This window comes from Lathamus discolor, chromosome 5, assembly GCF_037157495.1.
Source record: "Lathamus discolor isolate bLatDis1 chromosome 5, bLatDis1.hap1, whole genome shotgun sequence".
Classification (NCBI taxonomy): domain Eukaryota; kingdom Metazoa; phylum Chordata; class Aves; order Psittaciformes; family Psittacidae; genus Lathamus; species Lathamus discolor.
In genome coordinates, this window is record NC_088888.1 from 28,372,317 (window position 1) to 28,397,802 (window position 25,486).

The following is a 25,486-nucleotide window of genomic DNA, read 5'->3' on the forward strand; positions in this document are numbered from 1 at the left end:
AGATTAACCTGTGTCATCTCAGATTCTCATTCTGTTAGGATATGCCTAATAAGAATACTGTGGAGGGGGAAGGTGATACTTACTAGCACAGCCTGTGCTTCAGGGAGCTCTGCATTGCTTGTGAGGAAAGGTGTTTTTGGTGAGAACCTCTCTTGTTCACCAGTATCTTCCCCCTTGTCCGTAAGAGACTTCCCCAGAATCACAAGGTCTCCTTGGTAAATGTGTTGCACTAGTTACTCTTCTTTGTAACAAGTTGGTGTGGTGTAGAGGAGATTATTTTCTAAAGATAAGTTACATAGTAAATGGAAAAGCTGATTCAAAGTGATGGTTTTTTTTTGTTGTTTTTTTTTTTTTTTGTGTGTGTGTGTGTTTTTGTCTTTTTTTTTTTTTTTTTTTAAAAGAGAAATGTTAAAGTCAGAGAAACCAAAACCTACTGGCAAATAATAAAACTTTGAATGTGAAAGCTAACTTTTTAGTGTTTCACACAGTATAGAAAGTAATCTTTAAAGTTTTGGTTTATATTTTCATCTTGACTAACTGTATGGACAACGTTCTGGGCTACCTATATGAAGAGTTTATAAATGAAGCTTATTTAGACAAATTACTAATACATACTAAGAAACAGACTGCAGAAAATGCAAGGGTGTAGCAGCCAGTTTGTTGGCATTTTGTCCTTGTTCTATAGCTCTAGATCAGTGTTAAGTATGGACATTCATGTAGTTTTGATGCATGACATGGGTTTCAAACAGATTCTTTTTGTCTTTTTTTATGTAAAGGTCTTGTTCAGCTCTAGTGGAAAGCTGTGGCAAAGATAATACTTAAAAAGGAAAAATCCCCCCTGCCCCCCCCCCCCAACTGAATATTATTAAATGTTATTGTCAAGGAGAGTAAGCATTTTTGGCTTCTGTATATGAAGATGCATACTTCTGGTAACTTTAAATGTTTATTTGATTTTTTGGTGCTACTTCTGTCAACCCTTGCTATGTTTAGATTAAATATCAAAATATATGTTGAGTCCATCTTGACCAGTCCTGTTTTTCCATGTATTTCTATGTGTCTAGGTATGAGTCATCCTGATAAAAAATAGCATTAAGAACAAGTTGTTGCTCTATGATATTTTTTTTCACTGTAATATCCTGACAAAAGGACAGTAGTAGTTTTTAAATTCCCTTACAAATGCAACTGTGACCTCAGTATTTCATATAGATGTCTGGATATATTGACAGAATATTTGTCAGACTTCCCTGTGATGTCCATGTGCTAAAGTTATTCAAGTGCCTCCTGTAGCAGCAGCAGAGATGAAGAGCTTGCTTCAGCTTCACTGAGATCAGTGGTCTTGCCTTTTTGTAGGTGTGGAATGGCAGCAGTGCCCAACAGTCAAAAGCTTCTTATGCAGCTGGTTTAGTACCACAGAATTAATGCAGTATTTCTCAGTTGAGTCCCACAGTCTTCCAATACAATTTCTACCAACACGCATAATTTTTCTTTTTGTCCCCTAAGGATTTAATGTGCTTCTCAAGATGAGGGTGCAGCCTGCCTTGGGAAGTTTTATTAAAATTATATGTTTTTCTAATTTTATTGATATACTTTGAGGCAGAGAGTTACGGTGGCATTTGTGTTTCATGTAATTTTGAGTTTTCGTGTAACATTTGTTAAAGACCTTCATCTGGTGAGCTCTGCGTCTAGCTTTAAATGTGTGTAAGCAGTAGTATACCTTTGAAAAATACACAATCTTCATATAAGGTTGTAGAGAATTCCTTCCATGCTAAGGAAATTCAGACTGCAAGTTGATGACAATAATGCCTGTTGAGGGTGAACAAGAAGATCCAAAGGTTTTAGGTTAGAAGTTGATTATGTTCTAGTAATATATTGCGATGTCAGTATTTAGCAATTAGTAAGTTCAGAAATATTTGACTCCTTTGTAGGAAAGAAGCACAAAACTCGTTCTTATTGTTGCAAGGCAATTCAGAATTTAATTTGTTCAATATCCAGACAATAAGTAAATCCTACTATAAGAGCTTAAAAGAAAGCTGCTTGGTAGACTTGTCATTGAAGTTTTTCCATCTTTGATATTAATAATTTGAGAAAACATTTTTATCTCCATGCTTTACTTTTCGTGTTACTCGGAGCACTTCACATACTTCTGTTTTTTATTACCTCCAACAGTGCTTTGTGTTTTATGCATAATAGGATGTTGTGCTGTAGAAAAGTTGCTGCCATACAAATAATTAAATATAAGAACTTTATGAAACTTTTATTTTGTATCTCTTGAAGACACCTATTAAAATCCCTAATTTCAGAATGAATAGGAATTTCTAGGGTGTTTAAACTTTTGAAAACCAGATTTCCTTTCATAATCATTATTCTAGACATAGAAAGCCAATTTTCGTTTGTTTTGAAAATATGGAACTTGGGTTTAATTCTGCTTGGTTGGTTGAGTCATTTCTAAACTTTAAAAAATTTTGTAATTTAGTAATAAAGGGAAAAGGGACTTCGTCTTGAAAAGGCAAGAATTAGTATCTCTACGTTAATTCTCAGCTAGTTGAAGTTGTTACATGTATTTTGAAGTGTTGAGGGGAATAACATTATCATAGTTGTGATACTCAGCTCAGCTAATCCTTGATTTGACTTAATTTAAGTCTCAAAACTCTCCCAAGTTCATTGTCTCAGTAACTTCTTTTTTTTTTTTTTTATGTGTAACTCTAGCCCTCCCTTCACCTTTTCTACTTTAAATGTATTCTTTGGTTAAATTTCAGACCTATACTCTACATGTTTCACCACTCTGCTTCTGTCTGATTTTCAGCTATTGTTTTATGTGGCTGGGAGGGGGACAAAAAGGATTTGAAGCATTTTTGTCAATAAACACAATGCAAAACAATGGGTTGTTAATGTTTCACCTGGGATTCTGAAGGAACAATTTAGTTACATTTAGAAACTTCCTTTATACCTTGGTAAACAAAGGCAGGGGTGGCTTTGTTCACCTTTAATTATACCTTTGTCCCTTAAAATAACTTGCTTTGTCATTATAATAGGAAAAGAAATACGAAATGATGGTTTCTTTTCTGATAAACTTCTTCAGTTTTGCAGACTCTAAATAAAACATCTCATATGTATATTAATACAGTGTGCCTGTGGTCTCTTATCTAGGCATATTTTAGTTATGTGTAGCTCTTTGACATACTGAAAATGAAAATAGAACACTGAAAATACTGAGGCACAAAGCATACACGTAAGCGTGCTTTAAAAAGCTGTTTATCTTTTCCGAAGTATGTTTTCTTACCACAGGGTGTAGGCAGTGCCATTTCCCTATTATTCCCCTCATTATTCTAAGTCAAGGGTTAAGAAATAAAGTTGTTACTAAACTTTTGATACCAATATTCTTGAAGACATTGAGGATTTTAGTACAAAATATAGTTTAAAAATTATTTGCAATGGCTATCTTGGAGATTTTTTGGAATTTTTGCATTTGTTTTAAAATTTCTAGAGTATGAACATTTCTATTTAGTATTTAGGGGTATCTTTAAGTGTCTTACTTGTGCATGCATAAAGATTACCGTTTTACAAACTTGGGATGTATTCTCTTAATATTCCTGTTTTTTTGAGTCCTTTGTCTTGTCAAGCCAGTTCATGTTTTGATTTGTGTTGAGTGTGGGTGGTTTGTTTTTGGGGTGTGTGGGTTTCTTTTTTTTTTTTTTTTTTTTTTTTGTTTTTTGTTTATTGATTATAATGTTGGACATATGCTCTCTGCTCCAAGGTTCCTTTTTCTCAATCTATGGAGTGGTAGTATTAAAATCAGTCAGAATCAGTCGGTCCTAAGGTTGTAAAAATGGACATGATCCATTCTGCTCTATTTCAAGAATAGCCAGAATAGAGAGTTCGTAAAAGGCTGTGTGAATACTCTATACTTTTTAGACAAAGCATTCAACTGAACGTGATTCTTCCATTAGCTTTATGGGCTAATTTGATTTAGTGGGTTTTGTAGCAATCTCTGTTCTGCATTGTAGTCTTTTGTGTAATTTTTGGTGATGTGCAATGTATCCTCTAATTGTTTGACCAGACTTCAGATAACAACTTGGGTAGAGGAAGAGGATATGCATGCGTTTTTCATATAAATAAAACTTGGATCTCAGCTTCCAATTCTAAAGACAACTCTGTTTTTAGTTTAGAGTCTTTTGAATTCCTTGCTCCGTGATTGCAGCTGGCACTGGAGACAGTTGCAGCCTGTTCAGTTGTCTTGGAGGACTCAAACTCAGATTTGAGAAAACCTCTTAAGAGCTTGATCTGCCACAGAAAAAAAAAAAAGCCCCCCAAGCAGGGAAGCAAACGTGTGTGATGGAAGCCTCTAGAGGATGCCTGAGAGCTGCTTTTTTTTGGTAGCGCGTGTTTTGTGTGCATACACAAATTTTTTCAGTTACCTTTCTGAGAAATAAGGAGATGGAGATGATAAGATTTGGCTCTGCTTACGTTGAGGACCGAAGAATCTCAGTGAGTCAGGCAAAGTGAATCACAAAGTTTCACTTGCTGTTTTGTTTTTTTTTTGTTTTGTTTTTTTTTTTCCCCAAACATTTTATTAAACAAATGATTACTTGTAAAAAGGGAAGAGGGTGGTTCCCATATATATTGAGAGAATAAGGTTGGATGAATCACTAAGTTGGTAATTCTACAAGAAGCTATATGTATAGTTTCTGGAAGCACTGAAACTGATACTGTTGGTATTCTTTCTGATAACTTGAATTGGTAAATGTGAGAGTATCTGTTGTTTCTCAGCTCCAAAATTGTTGAAAGTAGGAGCCTGTGTTTATGAAAGTTCTTACAACAGGGACCTGAATCATACAATTTACACTGAATTTATGGGCACTGTCTTCTTTACTCATCTGTCTCTTGTCACAAGGGAAATGGGATGATGCCCAGATTCCAAGGAGTGTTGTCTGTTCTTAGGAATCCTGATGGGTATTCACTTGCACCTAGTGGTTGTTAAGTGTAGACCTGAACCACTGTTTTTAGTCCTTCTGCTTAGATGGGATTTCTTTGCTTCTCCATATCCACTGGGTCTGTGGAGGTATCTGACTGCTCTGATGGGCATGAAAGCCTCCTTTAATTTAAAAATACAAGTTGAGGAAAAGGCGTCTTCCTACTGAATGGTCCATGACTCAGCTTATAATGGTTGGTCTTACAGTTTCTCACTGTGAAGTGAGCTGGTTCTTCTCTATATTTCTGTTACTGTTAAGTTCAAGATGAAAACTGAAAAGGAGCTAGCTAGTTTTCACCATGGCTTGGGAAAACTGTGAGCCTTGGCAGAGGGATCTATAACTCTTTTGCGTCTAATAGTTTCTGCTTAATCTTTGTTCAAAAAGATGCCTTTGCAACCTCTAGAGCTAGGAACTTAGAAGTGTAATACCAGTTCTTTAGAAGTGTGCTGAATTGTTTTGTCTAACACTATAAATGTGGCTTAATAGCTTTCCAAAGAAGAAAGGAGTGTTACTGCTTTTTATCAGATCCAGAAAACCCCAGGTGTTTTCTTCACATGACTGGCTGTGATGGAGTAAATTTTTACATTTGCACCATAAAGCATATAGACAATAGGTTCTTGTATGTATTATGCATATATATGACTTTCTGATGCTGTCTGCAGTATACACACTATATGCTGCTGGAAAAGTATCTTCAAAGTTCTGTTTGATAACAAGGGGGAAAAGAAAAGGGCAATCCAACCTGTTCTTCTGTTCCTGGAACATATATAAAAATCAAGCTTTTTCCCTGTAGAAAGCAGCTGGAATGCAAAATATCTTCAACTTCAGTTCTTACACATTTTTTCCGTACTTCTGTGAGTTCATGTTATAGCAATAAGGGAAACTGTAAAAATTATATACCAGCTGCTGACTCTTGAGGCACCTCGGGAGAGCAGAGTTGATTGCTAACAAGTATTTAAGTTCTATGCCAGCTGTGCAGAATAAACATATCTCTAGCTTTTCTTGAAATGGTTGAACTATAGATGAAATGCTATTTTTCATGTGAGAGTTCTTGTTCCGCATGTTTCAAGCAACTCCTTTACATCTATAGACAATGCTTTATCTTTAGGGAAGAAGGTTTCTGTATGACTATTTTTCATGAAGGTCAATTTTTGTCATAATAAGAAGTAATTCTCCAAAATCTCTTTCAGAGCGTTGCTGAGTGGCTTTCAGGGTAAAGGAATACAGCTTTTAGAAAGCCTCAGAGGAATTTAATAAGGGATAATACTACAGATGCTTATAATGGCTTGAAAGTGTAGTGTGAACATATAACCTTTATTTTCATTAGTCTTTTAATGTTTCAATTTTATCTCCTTCAGTTTCCTGTATAATTCATTTTGACTTTTAATTACTCATTAAGAGAGCAATCAATATAACCATACAACTGTTGGTAATTCTAGAATTGTTCCTCTTAATGTTGTGAAGCTAAACTGGAGATAATTCAGTTTTATCACCATATTTTTCTGATTTTTGTATTTTGGGGAGTTTGTTCAAAATTCAGTACAGTAGCACAAGTGATGGGTGGGCTGCAGTCCTACAGACATACACCTGAGGTGGTTAGGACATTGAAATGAAAATCAGTCATAGATCAGATTTCATAATCAGTGGGTAAATAGGGAGCTTTAAGCATAAATTCATTCATTAAAACTGGGCGTCAACTGAAATCATGGTCTTAATGATCAGTATGTGAACAGACAAGGTTATTGCTACCAAGTACAGAAGTTCCTTTCTTACAGCTTAGTCTCTACCAATAAGAATAAATTAGTGCACTTAAATTTTCCAAAAGGCTAAAACATACTGCAGCATATGCCAGCCCAAGCTAAGTACTGTGTGTTACATTGCTTCTTTTGTCTTTATAGTTGGAAATAAAAAAAGCCACCTGTGAACACTTCTTAAAAGAGTGTAGTGAAAGTCTTGTAGGGAAATCAAACTTAAGTCCAATATTTGGATACCGATGTGCTTACACTTCCTTCACAGAACAGCTGCTTTTAGGTCACAGCTGTCTGACCCTCACCTATAGTTTTGTAAAGATTTGTGTGTTTGTACTAAGAGCTGTGGTGATCCAGAATAGCAAGACTGCAGCCAGCTTTCAGTTGTGTCAATCTGCTGGGCTCTGTTTCCATTCACAGCTGATAGACTTGCTTATCTCTAGTTTGAAGTGTGCAGATAAAGGTTCTGATAATGTATGACCCAGAAAATAACTCACACTGGTAAGGTGAAGGATGTGGAAATGCATGCTCTGGTTATTTCTGCTATTCTGACTTAAATAACACAAAGTCTAAACAGCTAGTGAGATCAATTAACAGTAATGAAGCACTCACGTCCTTCCAAAACCTTGTATCTAACATTTTAACTCTTATGAAAGCTTGAACAATATATAAGTCTTAAGGCAAGGTTCAGTAGCATATACACAGGTGTCTGGTGTCCTTTTAGACCCAGCAGGGCATGATGCCAGTGCAAGATGCTGCGCATTATCTGCATAGGTCGTACCTGCCAGTGCTGTGGAGGTGTCTCAGGGACAAAGTATTCAATATTACTTAAACTTTGCAGTATTAGTGAGTTTAGCACTGTGGTTTTTAGTTTTATGCAGCTGAACTATTGCATATTTTTGAAAAAATAGTTTGGTGAAGGCATAGCTGTAAAGTGGACACTCTTCAGGGTTTCTGTAAAATCAGATTGTACTGCATTTTTTGTTGCATAGCACTTGAAAAATCTACTCATACCAACTTTTGTTTTGCACAGCACAGCGTCCGTACAGAAGTAGCCTTCCATCTAGCTGCTGTGTGCTGCAAATACATGTTTCTTTCAAATGATAATAAAAATAACGTGCATGTGTGTAATGGCTAAATTTTCACCCTGTACTTGGTTGGATTAAAACAGTTTATTCCCCAGTTCTTTCCCAATTCATTCATTGCACAGATTGCTTCCAGCACAGTCCTATTTGTTTCTATCACGTTTACATTTGTTGGTCAGTCTTCTAAATGGATACATATGTGCTGCATTCAGTAGTACTAAACTGGTGTTGGGTTTCTGTTCTGTGCTAGCAGGGTGTACGCACTGTCTGTACAGTGACAGAAGGGTGTTCCTCCACCACCAGAGAAACCCCTTTTCCTCACTTCCCACCCTTTTCTAGATGAGTGTTTGAATGCTCCTCTTTATTTTGAAGGATGGAGGGGAAAGGCAGTCTGCTGGCAAAAGGAAACCTCTCCTACCTCTGGCTTCTCTTCCTACTTGATTGTAGTGCTATTTATCTTTTCTTCACAGCTGTTACGTACTGTGGGAGTAAGGTGGTCTGAAGAGGGGATTGTGGCTTCTGAGAGTGGCATGTCGTGTTCCAGGGCTTACTTCCTGTCTGTCTGCTGCAAGCTGAGCTTTGTAGGGAAAAGAGCACTCTTGTCACTGCCTGGCTTAAAGTCTTGCTGGAATGAACTCTCCTTTCCATAAATGAAACATTGGCTTTTTTGGTTAATTTGTACTCATACGAAGTGGTTTAGTTCACGTACTCACACATGATGCTCTCTTTTAAGAACTTCTATAAATTAGGGATTTATATTAGCTATAATGCAGTTATAGTGGAATTAGGAAGAATATTATATTTCTGTAGCCTTTACTTTTTTTTTTATTTAATTAAATTAAAAACCTAATTGCATACCTAGTAAATTGATTACTGCAGATTTTAGCAGTTACAAGGATAACTGCGTCCATAATACTTAAGGCTTTGGTTTTAAGTTCCTTTGCAGAACCTTCCATTTTCTTGTACTTTTGACATGATCAGTGTAGCCATACTAGAGGAACCACTTGTCCGTTGCATGGATTCTGAGAAATATGGGAATGGTTAAAGCTCCTGTGGAGACACAGGTCTGAGTTGAACCTGTGAAGGAGTACCAGCATCATTTCATTTATCAGCATCCTATGCATTAGTATGAGAGAATTCTGTTGTGTGCATTTTATGGAAGTGGCATATGACTTAAAATTTAACACATTCTGCTTAAGTATTACAATAACAATGGAAAATGTGCTGTAAGACTAGAAACATGATTCTGTTATATGGTTAATTAAAAAAAGCCAGATTTTTAATATGAGCTCAGTCAGTGGAAGACATCAACAAAGACTTTTTTGTTGGCTGTCAAATGAGAAAGAAAGAAAAGACTTAAATTCTTTCTCTAATATTTCCTTCCAGGCTGACTCATCAGTAGAAATTGAGAAGAGCTGCAGAAGAGAAGCCAAACAGACAAGCTGAGAGCTCAAAGAAGTACTCTTTGGAGTTGGAGGTTCAGAGTGGAGCCATCATGAGCGATGTTACCATTGTGAAAGAAGGCTGGGTTCAGAAGAGGGGTAAGTTCTGCCTTTTAATGGAAAGTTCTTCTGACGTACCATATGCTGTGCTTAATGGCATTCCATGGCTACACATATGAGCATTCTTGATTTATCTTCTGTTCTGCAGCAAACTAATCTGACCGTATGGAATTAATGGCCATTAAGGCCTTGGTCTGGTTAATACTTAACCCTTAGTAGTACCTCTCTTCATAGGGGTAACTGACGGCAAAGAGGAAGTTGAACTCATTAATTACTTGCTGTTGTTGCTGCTGTCACCCGTGTATCAGACTAAGTTGGCTGTTGTGGCAGCTGGAAGAGGTAGCAACAGAGGTGCACAATAGAAGGCTGCCTGGAAGCTGTTGTGGATGTGATACTTTATGTGAAACTTCCTAGATGGCAAAATTGTAGTCTGTGGCTCAGCTTGTATTGCAGATGCAAGTAGTCCCCGTAAAATCAACGTAATGCTTGCGTAAAGCTCAGCATACACCTAATTACTTTGCAGACTTGGAAGCCATATAATAAGAAAATGTGTTCCTTATTACAAGCCAGTCTAAAATATGATTTTCTGTTACATTTGAATTCCTGTGAATTCTTGAGATGTTGCTTTATAATGTGTCAGCATGTGATTTTCAAATTTGGGAAGATTGCTGTATGTTAAGCTTTGAAAGGGAAACCTCTAGAACTATCTGGCATTTGTATCATGTAATGAACTTCGGATGAAATCTTCCATGCTTCGTGCTGTTCTGCTTTGGGTTGTGGTTGCGCACATGATTATTTCTGAAAGAACATCTCTCTTGCAGAGAGAAGGTGATCTGGATTACAGGGTGATTTATGCCATGAGCTTCTTTGATTCTAGCCCAGAGAGATTTAGACTGGAATAGTGGGAACAAAATTACTCTTTGATTTACAAAGAAATGCTTTGTTTCAACAGCAGTGTGTGAAGACAAAGATCATTATTGCAGATTGACATTAAATGTCAAAGAAGCCAAGAGGATGAGAGAAAAAGTTTATCATTCTGTTATTATTCCTGCATAAATTGTATTTCAGGATGCGTTATGGGTTTTGTAGATAAAAATGGGCTAAACTGTGTGAAGCTTAAGGCCTGCTTCCTATTTTGGAGTATATACTTATAACAAATAAAATTTTACATTACAGGAACTATTTAAAATATTATATTTCCCATCCTTTTGCTATTTACTCAGTTTAGGATCTGATTTTTTTTTATTATTATTTCATATAAATTTCTTTCAATTGTATTAGAATGATTAGGATGATCGAAATAATTTTCTTGACATCAGTTCCTTTATGTCATTCTTGCTTGTCATCCACTCATTCTTGCTACACCCTGGTATCAACTCAGTAAGCATTGGACATGCATGCTTTAATTACTGGGGTCCAGAAGAGGACAGTGTACAATGAAAGCCAATGTCTTACTGAATATTTGGAATTCTGAACCTTAAATAAAGGTTTTCCTCCATGCTTTTTTACTATATATTAATTGAAGAAAAGCCTCCTGAATGGACATTTCGATGTCAGCTTTGCTAGTAACTGTTTCCTTAGTAAAGACATTTCATGACATTTGTTTTTCCTTATTTTAATTAACTTTGAGTGAATGTATATTTTTTTCCTTCTTGATATAGGTAACTGTGTAGGTTTAAGTAGGATTTTTTTTTCTCATTAGATTTAATAGTGCCCTTACTTTTCCTGTGTCTGACTTATTCTGGTTGTTGGTGGATTAAAGTGTTTGTTTTGTTTATTTCTGAAAACAAAAGGAAAAGTGCAGTATTGTTTTCCAATGCCAAGACTTTGTAAGCATTTAATTCAGTGATTACACATTTCATCTAATTGCACCTTCTACCCTGACCTTGCTTGGAAGCAAGAGGATTGAAGTTGTCAAGCACTTTTTTTTTTTTCCTCATTGTTGCCAAGAAAAAGTATCCAACTGTAATCTAAATTCTGAAAGTTGAAATATGCTCAGTAGACACTTCTTATTTTTGCAGCTAAATATTCTCTCTCTGTATGCAGAAGCATTGTGGGATTGGGTAAAGCTGCCCTGCTTCTGCAAGTTATCATGGTGTTACAGTTTTAAGGTGAATTCTCTGATCATCCCCAGTTGATATGCGTTGGCTCAGTTCACAGGGTTCTGCTAGGTACAAACAAGGTTCCTGCTGGAGGCAGCTTAGCATGGGATCTGTTCTCCAGGCAGACACCTAGTGAACTCCAGTCCCAGTGACTGGTCCTTTGGACAGCCCTGAACCATGTGTGTGGTTCAGTCTGAGGCTCCAGGCTGAATTTAACTTGAAATAAAGCTTGTAAACCCTACATGCTGGAGACAAGGAGCCTGGGCAGCAGCTGCATTCAGTTGACTGAGATTATAGGCCGTTACAAGAGTGGGTTGAGTGAACTGAATATAGGAGTGAAAGTATTGGAGGTTGAGCTGAGGATCTTTCTGGGTGAGGTTCTGATAGAGAGAGGCTGGGGAAAACAAGGTCTGTTAAGGCACAGTGATACAATTCTTAATGGCTGTGAAATGCACTGAGAAAATGTTTACTTTATTACCCCTAGTGCTGTATCCATGTCAGTAATAGAGACCTGAGGGCTGCGTGTAAGCTTTTAACTTTGTTGTTGTTTAACTGATGTGATGCTACACAGTTGGCTTCAATGCTCTGTTTTTCTGTGTGCTTAAATGATGAACCCATTAAAGTATTAGTATTTTAAAATTGGCCAGCACTCAAAGTTAAGAAAATGCAGAATTAAGTTTATTTAATTAAGAATGATCACGCTTGGGCTTTGAATAATCTTTAGAAGTTTCAATGTGGTGAGACTAGATGATACTGAGGAAAAATGAGCTGTTATATGCGAATGATCAAACAGACAGAGATGATAGGCAGAAAGGTGAGAACTTTGGACAACAGAAAATACAAGCCAAGAGGAATCAAAGCTGGGAAGCTCAGTGAACCTCAGGTGCAGTCAGGTCTCATCTTCCAGGTGAAAGGAGACCGTGAAGCACGGTGGCTGGGCCTGCCTGAACAGCAGATTCAGGGAATGAAATAACTGGTGAAGACCTGATACCTATCTATACTCAGGGTGTTTGCAAAATGAAGTGGATGTTATGTTGGACTGACTGCTTTTTGCTCCTGTGCCCTTTGGCAGTGCTCCTGGAGTACATCTTGTGAACCAGGTTTGTGAAGTGCGGGGCTGCTTCATGAGGGGCAGCAAATGGAAGTGCATTAACTAGGATGGTGGGAAGATTGGTTGCAGAAGTGCTCTCCTTATCTGAACTAAAATACTAATGCAGATGCACCCTGTGAGATATCAGAACTTGTACAAGTGAAGAGCCAGTGGAGCAGTCCTCAGAGCGAGATTTCTGCTCAGGATGCTCAGAGAGGAGTGGGAATGTATTGTACAGATGGTTGTATGGTTGTCTGTGACTTACTGTTTTACGTCTAGTGATAAGAACCAAGCATCTCATGGCCTTGTGTCCCTGTGCTGCTGCAGAGGTACTCTTGCAGTTCACTGGCTCAGTGTTTTGTTTCAGAGAGGATAATAGTTTTTCCTTCTTCTTTCTGTTTTCCAGTTATTCCTGTAGCCATATTAGGAGAGAGATGTGTTGTCTTCCTTTATGAGTTTCCTTTTTAGATGACACCAGTGTTTCTCATTCTAATGCATACAGGTGAAAGGGAAATGATCTTGGTTAAAAATCTGGAATACAGTAATCTGAACGTTGCTTAAGTTAAAATACATATTTGACTTTAATGCATTTAGTGTAAGGACTCTGCAGTAACTGCTGAAATGACTTTTACATTTTAGATTTGCTTATCAGCATGATGTTTTGCAGTGTTGTTTAAATTATTGTAAGAGTATTTTTAATTTTACTTAATGTGTTTTTACTAAATTGTGTTTTACTGAGGGGGGATATGTTTTTAATTGATCAGTTCGGAAACAGCTGTTTTTTTTAAATGGATGAACATATTTTGTATGATTAGAGCTATGTCATTACAAAAGTGGGTTTTGTGCATATAATTCAGGTGGCTTTTTTTTTTTTCTTTAAAGCTGAAGTTTCCTGAGTTGTAGAGTTGACCTTCTCTGTGGTCTATAATAGTCACAACAATTAGATTTAAGAATTAGTAATAACTATGCTTAATTGCAACCTAATTTCTTTATATATAACCTGTGCACAAGATTTCAATTAGTTTAAACATATGAAAAGCTTTAAGAATCTTTGTTACCATGTTATTAAAGGATCATTTGGGACCAAGGAAAAATTGACACAGATGGTAAATGTTAAAGGACCCAGTTTTAAATTTATCATGTCAACTAACTTTTTCTTTAACTGAATAAGTATTTTATTTATTTATTTATTTATTTATTTATTTTTAAATCTGGGAGAAGATACCTAATGTGTACTGCAGAGCAGGATGGCTAAATCTTTATTTAAAGACAAAGCAAAATGTTGCCCGTTTAAGGCAGTGCTTCTGTCCTCGTACTTCAGTTACTGTACCTCTGTTTGGGCTTCTGCATTTTAGTGTGTTGCATTAGATGATACTGTTTGTTATGGCAATCTTTACATGTCTTACATAATATGTTTTTACCCAAATTATATTGAATAAACAGTGTATCCTACTTGCTTATGGAGGTGACTTAAATACAATCTCACAATTTTTCCTGTCCTCATTTTCTCACAACACTCACCTGAAGTATAGAAGTACTACTATGCTAATTTTATAGAGAGGTAACTGAAGTATAGAATTGCTCTAGCTTAACTATGGTAACTGAAAAAGAAGGTTGATGTAATGAAATGGTGCTAAAAAACAGATGTCATGGAGCTTTCCTATAATGAGATTGTCCTCTACACAGTGTATCGCTGACATACTGTAATACTATTTTTCACTCAAAGCTTTTCTTTCTTCCCCCTCCCCCCCCCAAATATAATTTTTATAATTTCTTAGTATCCAGAACTGAATTACCTGAAGTAGTGTTAGTGTTTCTAAACTCATAGAGTTTATAGAATTTGTTTGACTTACTGTGATGAGACTCACTCAACTGCTTGCTGGTCTGTTTTCATTTTTGCAACCCAGGACACGATGCAGGTATCATGGGATTTTAAGAAATAACCACGTGGAAAATATCTATTGTTATATCTACTAACAAGAATAATAAATGGTGTAGTGGAATGTATTGATTGTTCCAAGTAGCAACACAGTTGTTGTTTAAAATACAAATTATTTACAGTCTTTGGATAACGTATCTTTCCTCCTCTCCCCTCACCCCCCCATCCAGAAAAAGCACCAAGTAAGAACCAAGTATTTAATGGACATTTTACAGTTGAACTGAGACCAAACAGATGTTAATTTTGGAAATGCACACTGGAGACTGAGTTCACGTGTTTGTGGGTTTTTTTTTCTTTTCTTTTTTTGGTGGGGACAGGAATGCCTTGATTGAAAAATTAATCTCAGAAGTTATGGAACTAATTGAGTGTTATTCGCAACCTGTCAGAAATCTTGTTTGCAGATTGTCTGAATTATTTGAGTAGTTTAACACACCTCAAAGACAGACAAATTTAAATAGACTGTCTTGGAACATCTGCTACATAAAATAGAAGAAATGTAAACTATTTTTTTTCTAATTGTCTTAGCAAATAGTAGTTTAAGGTAAAGTTTTCATTGATGAACCACTTGAAATGAAATAAACCTTTCTTATTGTAATCTTTCTACTCTAATTCTATCTAATAGGAAATGTGAATTACTGTTAAGTTCCAGTAAAATATGTGAATTTAAAAGGGGCAGCTCCATGAGGACCAAAGAGAGAAAAAATGACTGTACAAGCTCTCTAATATCTAAACATCATCCCTGTTTAATATCATTCTTTCAGTGGCTTGTGAGGCATGTTTCTGGTACTTATCACCCTGGGCCTTGGGCTTTCAGGTGTCCCGAGTTTTGTGGTAGAAAAGTGCTTTTACTGTTCCTGACAACAAGTTGTTTGTTACACAGGAGAATGCCAAGGCAATTGGGTTTTTTGAGTGTTCTGAACATATGCTTGTATCTCCTTTCCATTTCCTATGTAATGAATGCTGCTTGATTGCTCAGGTTCTGAAGGGTTTCGCCATTCATGCTGGCTTCTCTTATTCATACCACTTTGTTACCCATTAGGGCAATACTTCTAAAGAAGCATGGTTACCATTCTGTATTGCAGGGATTAGGGAAGCAAGGTGTTAACAATTCATTGTCCCTTTCTTGCTCATAATCCTTATGGCCTGGCAGATGCAATTTTTTTGACATACTGCATGACCAGCAGATGTCAAAAGTTTGCTGTTGGGGAACAGTTTTGAGGAACTGTTTCCCAAATACATGTTTTCTATTAAATAAAATTCATGCTTTTTATTTTTATTTAAAGCTTAAATAGTCACACTGTGTAATACCTTTGGCATACTGCAGTCCATTGATTAAACTTAAATTCATTTGTGCTTATGTCACGTTCACATTGAAAATTATATTAGTGTAAGGATAACTTGCTTGCAGTACCAGGGCTTTTGATATCTCATTTAAAAATCATCTTCCCTCAATATACCTTCATGCCAGTTCAGCAAATCTCCCAAGTCTTTGTGCTTTCTTTTATTTCAAAGCCAATCAACGTTCCTGCTAGGTCAGTCAGTTTATGCCTCTGTGGGACCCACTTTTTATACTATCCCTGCTGTAATCTTCAAAAACATTATTAAGGTCAACAGCTGTAACTTGAAACTAGGTCCTGAAGGAGTTTCACTGGACTGAGAAGTCAAAGTTTTGGGGCACGAATATCAAAGAGGCAATTAAGACTGCAAATTGAGATATCAAAAAGCTTTGGGAAGAGATCAGGCTAGTGGTGGTTTAGGGAAGGATAGAAGGTGGAGGAAAAGGGAAGAATGCTTTGTAGCCATTCGAGTGCTGTCTTGGTTGCCTTCTGTTTTCTTGGAGGAACTGTTAACCCTTCATGAGCATCTCTGCAATCTGTAGGTTGTTGATGAGAGCTGTTTTCCCACCAAAACATGGAAAGAAGATGGTGGTAGGAGTTGAGATTTATTCAGTGTTCAGCTTAATGGGAGCAGTCTGATCTTTCCTAAGTTGCAGTTAAGACAGTATTGCTCAGTTCCAGCAGCATAGACCTTGACTTGTGCTGGGAGGATTTCTTAGGTTTCTGTTAGCACATAATGTAATGCAGTCAGGGCAAATCTTTCAAGAGGTGCTTAGATTTTGGTGTCTTTACTATGTGCATGTTTTAGAGCTTTGCTTTGGGCACACTGTCATGTGTTTCTATGAACTGAGAGCCTCTTGACAGTTGGAATGTGTGAGGTGCAGTCACAGTGTAAGCCAAAGCTTGTAATGGTTGATAATTGAGATATACTTCAGATGTAAATTCTTAATCTGTAATGTAGATGTACCTCTGATTTTTTCCAGTCCTCTTCAGTAGCGTCTCTGTGTCCTAGCTAGTCTTTGTTATTATTGTTTATTGTCTGGCAGATCAGGGCAGTGTTTGCTTACTTTTATAAATCTAAGTAAATTTCTTTGTAATCAGATCATTGCAACTGACCTCTTGTTTACAGTGAGTTCTGAATTTACAGTTTGCTTCCTTAAGGATTGCTTTCTTAAAACTGGTAGGAAGATAGGAAGTCTCAGATGCCAGTATACTGATAAGAAAACACATTCTCTTTTTCAAGATAGATTCAGGTCACTTTCAAAATGTTGTCTGTCTTGCCTTTGGGGGTAGTCTTCCCAAAAATAGTTAATTTCAATATGGTAGCATATTAACTGTGTAAAATTAGAAAGTTCCCACCTTCATTAGTTGTCACCATTTTTGCACAAAAATTTCGAACTGTGTAATCCTCAGTTATTCATATTTGAACAGTTGAAGTGTGAAAATTTTACTGGGGATAGCTTCCTGCTGGTCTTTCATCAACATTGTCATACTAAGAAAGTTACTGAAACCAGAACAGTCTTCACAGATAGCTACTAACTAGGACTTGATAATGAGAACCATGCCACTGTAGAGAGATCCAATTGCTACTCTGTACAAGTGCTGTGTTTTTGGTTGCGATAAACTCAGACAACTATGTAATAAAGGCAGACATGTAAGATGGTTAATTATGTAAACAATTGGGAGAACAGTATCTTAAATTTGGCAGTCAGTATTGTGGATTTTAATTTGAATTTGTCTAAGTCACAGTTTCAGGTAAAATGGAAATAGTGTGCTACTTCACGTCAGAGGCTTCCTGAATGTTTGTTCATCCTTGTGAAACTTCTGAGTGCCTTACATTTCAATATTAATGCTTTCTAAAATGCAGTTATTTATACGGGAAGCAGAATGAGTCTGATGGCAGTTGAAGTTCAGCCTGATGGTGATTTTTTGGGTTTTGATTATCTTCCTGACATGCAGCAGAGGAAAAGGGGAAATCTGTTATGGTGCAAAAAGGGAGGAGTTATTAATAAGATGCAAAAACCCAGTTGTCCTTTATCAGTTCTTAAAGTTAGGGTTTTTTGCTAGATGTCTTCCAGAGACTGGAGGAAACACCTGAGCAGCCATCACTGGGAGAGCAATCCATAGGAACATGAGAGCATTTCTACTTCCATTTATACTCTTTGACCCAACGAAACCGTGCAGATGGATTAGTGGTATACCTTTTACACATACGAAAAGACTTACAAAATAGCATGCTTTCATACAGCATTGATAGCTTTACTTTAAAGCTAGTATTCACTCACTTTGTTTTGAACTGTGCTGGCTTTTATAATATCATGCCAGTTTATGTATGCTGACTAATACATTGGAAACTTTTCTGAACAAGTTTATTCTTATCTTAAGGAACAGCAGCAACTACTGTATTTTAATTAGAAGCTTGTGAACTTGCCCCCGATAGATTCAGTTCCATGTTTACTTGAAACTTGTGTTAAGTGGAAGCTGTTGCTGAAATGGGGGAAGTGTCATGTCCTCTTCTTGCTTGGTTGTGTTGGCACTTGTGCTTGTACTGGTGACATGGTGAATCATAGCAGGAAATTTATTTGGCTGAAAATGAATCTATTTTTATTTTCCCAGCTAACTTTCAGATGGATCATTTCCCTGACCTGACTCATGGTGTAGCTGCACAAACAGTAGTGCCGGCACACGCTGGGATGCATGAGCAGCAGTGTGGAGGGGCAGGACAGCTTCCTCCTAGGGGCAGCCCCCACCTTTGCAAGACTAAATCAGTTCTAGAATTGAACCTAAAACTTATTTTAACACTATGACCAGACTGCAGCACGACTAGTTTGTATTTCAGGATGGTTTTCTTTGAAGTTCATGTTCAGAAAAGGGCCACTGATTTACTCTCTGTGCTAGTCCTAAATGTGATTGAATTAAAAAATGCCACCAGGAGGTTAGATAGTTCCTATTCCTGTGTGTTTATAGTTTTTAAACAAACATTAATTTCTAACACAATAATGACATGGCTAATGTCTGAAACACTGAGTGTTTCTTTAATCCAGATCACACAGTAGCTTTGTAATCCTCTTGGGTGTAGACCTCAAAAGCTGTTTAAAAAGAGTATTTTAACAAAAAAAAAAAAAAAAGACCCCACCCAAAGCTTGTGATATACTCTGAGGCTAGTGAGTTGCTGGTTTCTGGGTATTACTGGAGGTCAGACTTATACTTAGTGCTCTCAGACTTTAGAATATGCATACTGTGTTGGTGGACAATCAGTGAAACTTCAGATGATGTTAATTTTTAAGCCTCTTAAGTTTTCTGTAGAGCTTCTGCTACATTTGATAGAATTCCTGTAAGGGTAGATTTTGGCTGAAATTCATTCTTTGAAAGCCTACTTCTGGGTTTGTTTGGTTATATACCAAAATTTGGAGAATGATCAAGCTCTTTATGATTTCAACTTGCACGATGAATATTTGAAATGAATTTTTGTTGTAAACATTTGTAATTGGGATCCCTTGGGATGGTTTTCAGTCACAGCCAAGATCTTGCACATTTCATTTACACCGTGTGCATAGGATTTTATGTGGAACTGCTGTTGGCACAAAGAGGCTTATGTAGGCTGATGAACTTCTCCCTCACTTGATCCAACCATCCTTGCTCCAAAAGAGCCAGGGAATTGCTGTTATGTGCAGCAGTGTGGGCAACTATGCTGCTACTAGGCCAAGCAGATAAATTGCATGGTGAATGAGTGTCATGTTCTCAGGCACCTTGTAGTTTCCCATTTGCCACAGCCACAATGCTAGCTCTCTTTTCTAATAAAAATAACAAACAGACAAAAAGCCACAAAACCAAACCAAACCAATCCAGCTTTTCTTCGGAATCCTTTCTAATACTTTTCTACAGCAACCTCTCCAAGAAGATAGCTGTAGATATTTTTTAGTCTACCAAGAAAGAGTTAGGGAAGCAGTTATGGTCAAGGTGTATTATTTGTGGTATATAATAGCTGTGTAATACGTACTTACTTAAAAGCTCAAGTGACGTTTTTTTTTTTTTTGTGCCAGCCTCCTGAGTGTCAGTATAGTAATTTATAGATAATACCACAAATGTTTAGTGTATTGGTAGTGAGAGATTAAATAATCTGCTGTAGATAGGCAAATAATAATAAATATTAACTTTGATAATAAAAGCTTAACCCACTCAAACAAGGTTGTATTCTAAAAATTTCTAATATTAATAGGTATTTTGAGTGGTTTTGAGGAACATATTTCAATAATTAGACTTATTCTTACCTAAGAACATGAAATATGAATTTGTGTTGTTTTCTTGTGATGAATTTTCCTGCAAAAGAGGTAACAAGTTACTACTCCAAAGCTGGCTAAAATAAAAGGAATTAAAAAAGTCTTTTTACTGAGAGGCAACATGAGTGCCAAAGCATTACTCTCTGGCTGCCCATAGTGTGTCTGACCTTTCTTTACAAAAGGAAAATATCTCTATAATGAAGTGGATAGAAAGTTCCAGGTCTTCATACTCAGTGAAATCATTGTCACTGGTAAATTGCCTTATAATAGCTGTTTGTATTTTTTGTAGTAAATATGATCCTGCATGAGAGCCTTAGCATATTAATAGCCTTTCCTTTCTTGCAATCCACTTTACTCCCTAAAAGCCATCTGTGGTTGGTAGATCTTGATGTCAGTATGTTCGTAGCTATAGTGCAGAGGAAAGTTTTATACTGATGTCCTGGGTTCAGCAGTAGCAGTCATTTTTCTCCTTCTTAGTAGCTGGTGCAGTGCTGTGGTTTTGACTTCAGCCTGGGAACAGCGCTGATAACACCGATGTTTTTAGTTGTTGCTCAGTAATGTTTACTCTGACCAAGGACTTTCTGAGTCTCATCCTCTGCCAGAGAGGAGGGGAAGCTGGGAGGAAGCAGAGACAGGACACCTGACCCAAACTAGCCAAAGAGGTATTCCATACCACAGCACATCATGCCCAGTATATAAACTGGGGGCAGTTACCCAGAAGGGCTTAGACCACTGCTTGGGCCGGGCTGGGTATCAGTCGGTGGGTGGTGAGTGGTTGTATTCTCTTCCCTTGTTATTTCCCTTATCATTATTATCATTGGTGGTAGCAGTAGTGATTTGTGTTATACCTTAGTTACTGGACTGTTCTTATCTCAACCCGTGGGAGTTACATTCCTTCGATTCTCCTTCCCATCCCTCTGGGAGCGGGGGGAAGAAGGGGAGGGGAGCAGGCAAGTGCCTGCGTGGTTCTGAGTTACCAGCTGGGCTTAAACCATGACAACTGATTAGATGCACAGTTTATAAAAATTGTGGCTTACCACAATCTCTATCTTTTGCCAATCAACATATTTAAAAATGCTCCAAATATCTTGTTATCTTTGGAGTTCCTTGACAATATGTTTGTATTTCTTCACTTGGAGTATGCGTATTTTATTTTTTAATACATAAAGCAAGAAATGAATCCATTCATTAACATTTAATCTTTCCTCAGAGTAGATAAATATTAACAATTACTCTCTACCAAGAAATTCAATGCTTCATGATTTAACTAATGCTTGAAGAACACATTATTAAATGTTATTTAGAACATGGCATATAGGAAGAGAATGGTGTTTAAAAATGCACTATCTTAAATACAAACGCTTTTAGTGTACATAAAGCATTACAGAGGCTTGAAATTGGAAAGATAAGACTCAACAAAGCATGTGAAGATAGCAGTTTCCTTAAGTCCTCATGGTGAGAAAGAGGGAGATAGATAGTTTTTTTTTAATTTTTAACTACATTGATGTGCCTTTTTACCTCTGGAATGGTGTGAGCTGCTGTGGAGGCTGCGGTATGGACCAGGTACTGAGTGCAGTAAAGATCAGAAGTTTCTCAGAGTCTGTTGTGAGGAGTGTCCAAGGAAAAATAGCCTTTAAAATGTTGTGCTGAAGAGCACTTTTGTTTCTCAAAGAGAAACAAGCAGTGATAGTTTCAGCTTCTACTGTAGTTAGAGATTCTGTTCCTGGTTTGAAAGTATAAAAATAGAAGAATTTGAGTGCTTCACAGATATTTTCCTTTTGGTTCATACTGTAACTGCTGTTGGTTGCTTCCTGGCATAAAAGTCTGTCATTGGTTCTGCTACACCTTTCCCTTGGCTGCAGTTATTCTCCGTTCTTGTTTGAAAGAGTTGCTGATAGATGCTACTGGTTTTGCATAGTTCTAACCAGCTGGTGGGCTTTTCCAGGGTAGAGAGTGGTTGATAAAATGGAAAGGATAAAGAGATTGCAGTCATTTAAAAGAAGGGTTGGATAGGCTGGGAATGAAGTAACTATTGCTAGATACAATAGCATCAAAGGAAAGAAAATTGAGGAAGTTTAATGTGAGGATAGAGTTTCAGGAAAAAAATATTGAAAGGTTACATTGGGGAAACTGGTAATTTTTGATTACTTGAAAAATCATGGGAAGTTTCTGGAACAAATTAAAAATCCGTGGTAATTGCAGTAGCTTCTGAGATGCTGCAACTTGTCCTTGTACTTCAGTGATTAGAAGTTGAAGTGAAATGAAATCTTTTTTTCTTTTCCTTTTTTTTTTTGAATTTTTTTTTTTTTTGCTTCAAAAAAAAAATGCTATTATGTGATTATAAAGGAAAAATCTCAACAAAGATAATTAATCTCTGGAATGTCCCTGCTCAAATACTATACTGGAAAGCAAAGGAATACAAGAAGGGAATAAATTTATGTATATTGGTAGCAAGGTGCCCATCATCTGGGGATTTCAGTATTACAAATAGGCAAGGCAACAGTTTAATTTACCAACCAAATAAGATATGGTCATAAAAAAACATGTTTTAAAGACCAGGGTGTGAAACTTCAACTCAGACATTTCTTTCCATCTCAACATATGGATGTGAAAGCTGGAAATGCAACAAAGGTACAGACATCTAAATGCCTTTTAAAGCAAATGCCTTAGAAAAATACTATGTATTAAATGGAATGAATTTATAACAGATGCCAAGATTCATTAGACAGCTCAAAAACCCCTTGGCTCTAAAGTTATCCAGAAAAGAAGATGGAATTATCATCTGGAACATATGTTAAGAATGAAGCCAGAGCATCTGTCATGGAAAGCATGCCACTGGGCAGCTGGAGGAATACTCAAAAAGCACCAACCGAAAGAGTCTCTCCATTGAACAATGCGTAAGGTAAAAATAAAAGTAAAATTGTGGGACATCGCACTGGATGCTCAAGGAGTGTCTTGGAGTAGACAAAAACTACACAGGGCTTTTTGGGGTTTATTTTTTTTTCTTTCAGTGTGTGTAAACTGAAGGTTTTGGGTTGTTTTCTGCTAAGGTTGCAAATATTAAGGGATGATTAAAAGTTGAAGGTCAGAATTAAAAAAAACAATTAAGTACAGTATCTGTCATGCATTTTAATTTCTTTCAGAATTTGTATATAATTTCTTCAGCTATGAAAAGAGAAAGAATTAAACAAATCTTCAGATGTATTCCCACTGATTTACTTAATCTATAATAAAGCATTCAGGACTACTTGGATAAAAATCCAGAATTACGTTATCCAAGTAACCTGTAGTTAGTGACAATACTATGGATTTAATTATCTCTTGGAAACACCTGCTTTTGTATTTTTCTACTTTCTGGAGTTTCTGAACTTGCAGATCTTTGCTCTATGCTGTCTTTTAACTTGCCCTAGTGTTAGCCTCATGTTACAGAGGTCTGTGTTAAAAAGACCTTAGCAGAATTTAAATTTCAGAAAAGACTTCTAGTTGAAATGTAAGCTTTCGAAAGATTACATCAGTCTGTCACTTGATCATACAACAATCTGAATCAAGTTTTCCAAAGTATTAAGAAATGTCTTAGACTTGGTGAGTAGCCTTGTTTTGTGTTCTTTTAATTCCTCAGGCTTCACCCTGTAACATGGAGACAAGCATGTGATACAGCTTTTTAATTTGAGTTGCTTGCTTTTTTCCCATGTTGGATCATCTCACTGACACCCAAACTAACATGTACAAATGAAGGCTTCCGATGAGAAGTTTGAAAAACCCAGTCAACTTCTAGATGCATTTTATGAGTCTAAGTAGTGAAACAAGAGTGTGTCCTAGGTTCAGCAGTAGCAGTCATTTTTTCTTCTTCTTAGTAGCTGGTGCAGCGCTGTGGTTTTGACTTTTGGCCTGGGAACAGAGCTGATAACACCAATGGTTTTAGTTGTTGCTCAGTAATGTTTACTCTGACCAAAGACTTTCTGAGCTTCATGCTCTGCCGGGGAGGAGGGAAAGCCGGGAGGAAGAAGAGACAGGACACCTGACGCAAACTAGCCAGAGGGGTATTCCACACCACAGCACGTCATGCCCGGGAGGTAACTGGGAGTTACCTGGAAGGGCTAGTTCTCTGTGGGGTTGGACTAGGTATTGGTTGGTGCTCAGTTGGGCGGGGTGGGGTGAGTTATTGGTTGGCTGGTGTTGAGGTGTTGTATTCTTGCCTCTTGTTATTTCCTTTATCATTATTATTATTGGTGGTAGCAGTAGTGGTTTGTGTTATACCTTAGTTACTAAACTGTTCTTATCTCAACCTGTGGGAGTTGCATTCTTTTCGATTCTCCTCTCTGTCCCTCCAGGAGTAGGGGGAGGGCAAGAAGGGGGGGAGTGAGAGAGCGACTGTGTGATTTATGGCTGACTGGGTTTAAACCACGACGGAGTGTTAGTTCCATTCAGCAGGGTAACAAGTTTAGGCAAAGCGACTAACTCCTCAAACATTTCAAAGGTGTATTGATAGCTACAGCTTTTCTGTTTCTTCCACTTACAATATGCTGAGTGTTACAGTGATTATTTCTTAATGCCTCATAAAGGTGAGAAGAGCTTTCAAATGCAATTTGGCTGCACTTAAAGGCTTAGCATTGAGGAAACATAGTTTGTTTTTACTTATCTTTATTTTCAGATATTTTTATTCCTTTTACACTTTTGGTATTGATGGAACGCGGTTCCTTCTTTCCATGGGTGGGAGGTAAGGCACCTAGCTATTGTCTGTCCTTCAGAGCCTACATGTCATGAATTTTTTACTTGGATAGATTCTGCTTCTGATTTATTGTGTAATTAGGTTTGATTAGGGCTGTAGGAAAAACTTTGGTTAACAAAATTTTGTCAGAGGTTGTCCATTCTGCCAAATTTAGAACAGCCTTTGGTTATGTGATACAGAAAAATAAACCTAGCAGATCCCTGAGTATTTTTTTTCCTTCCATTTCCATGACCCATTTGCTCTTTTGTGTGCTTGGCAACTGAAATTTCTGTTTATTCCCTTTGTAATAAAGTACTTTCAGCAGTATGGAAGACAGGCTTACAAAGTTACGTCTCTGGAAAGAAAAGAAGTGAAAAGATACTGTGTGGTATACTACTTCAAGTTGCATGTTGACTAGTGTTTTGAAATACAGTTGTCCTGTGCTCACTGGGAAAGAATTTTGCTGAACAGTATGTAACAATAAAAAATATTCAAGAGCTAAAAATACAGGATTACTACATGCTTTGACCTGTGGTCAGTGACTTGGCAGGAATAGCCTTGTATTGTTTGTTCAAGGTCTGTTTGAAGAGAACAATTATAGGATGATCATTAAAAATATTGATATACTATTTTTCAGGAGCAGAGGATTAAAAACACACCTTGAAGAAAGAGGTTTTTTGTTTCTTTTTTTTGGTTAGAATTCAGTTGGATTGCATTAAACAAAG

The 25,486-nt window shown here is 37.0% G+C and overlaps 1 protein-coding gene across 4 annotated transcripts in view; it reads left to right on the forward strand.

Annotated features, from left to right (window-relative positions):
* The window catches only part of AKT3 (AKT serine/threonine kinase 3), a 148,497-nt gene that overhangs the window by 3,805 nt on the left and 119,206 nt on the right, over window positions 1–25,486 (forward strand). For all 4 annotated transcript variants that reach the window (XM_065680164.1, XM_065680163.1, XM_065680161.1 and 1 more), the window contains exon 2: window positions 9,190–9,344. Coding sequence is in view for 2 of the 4 variants with exons in the window: in XM_065680161.1 (XP_065536233.1) it covers window positions 9,299–9,344 (46 nt within the window). In the remaining 2 variants the exon portion in view is untranslated. The remainder of the gene's footprint in view (window positions 1–9,189; window positions 9,345–25,486) is intronic.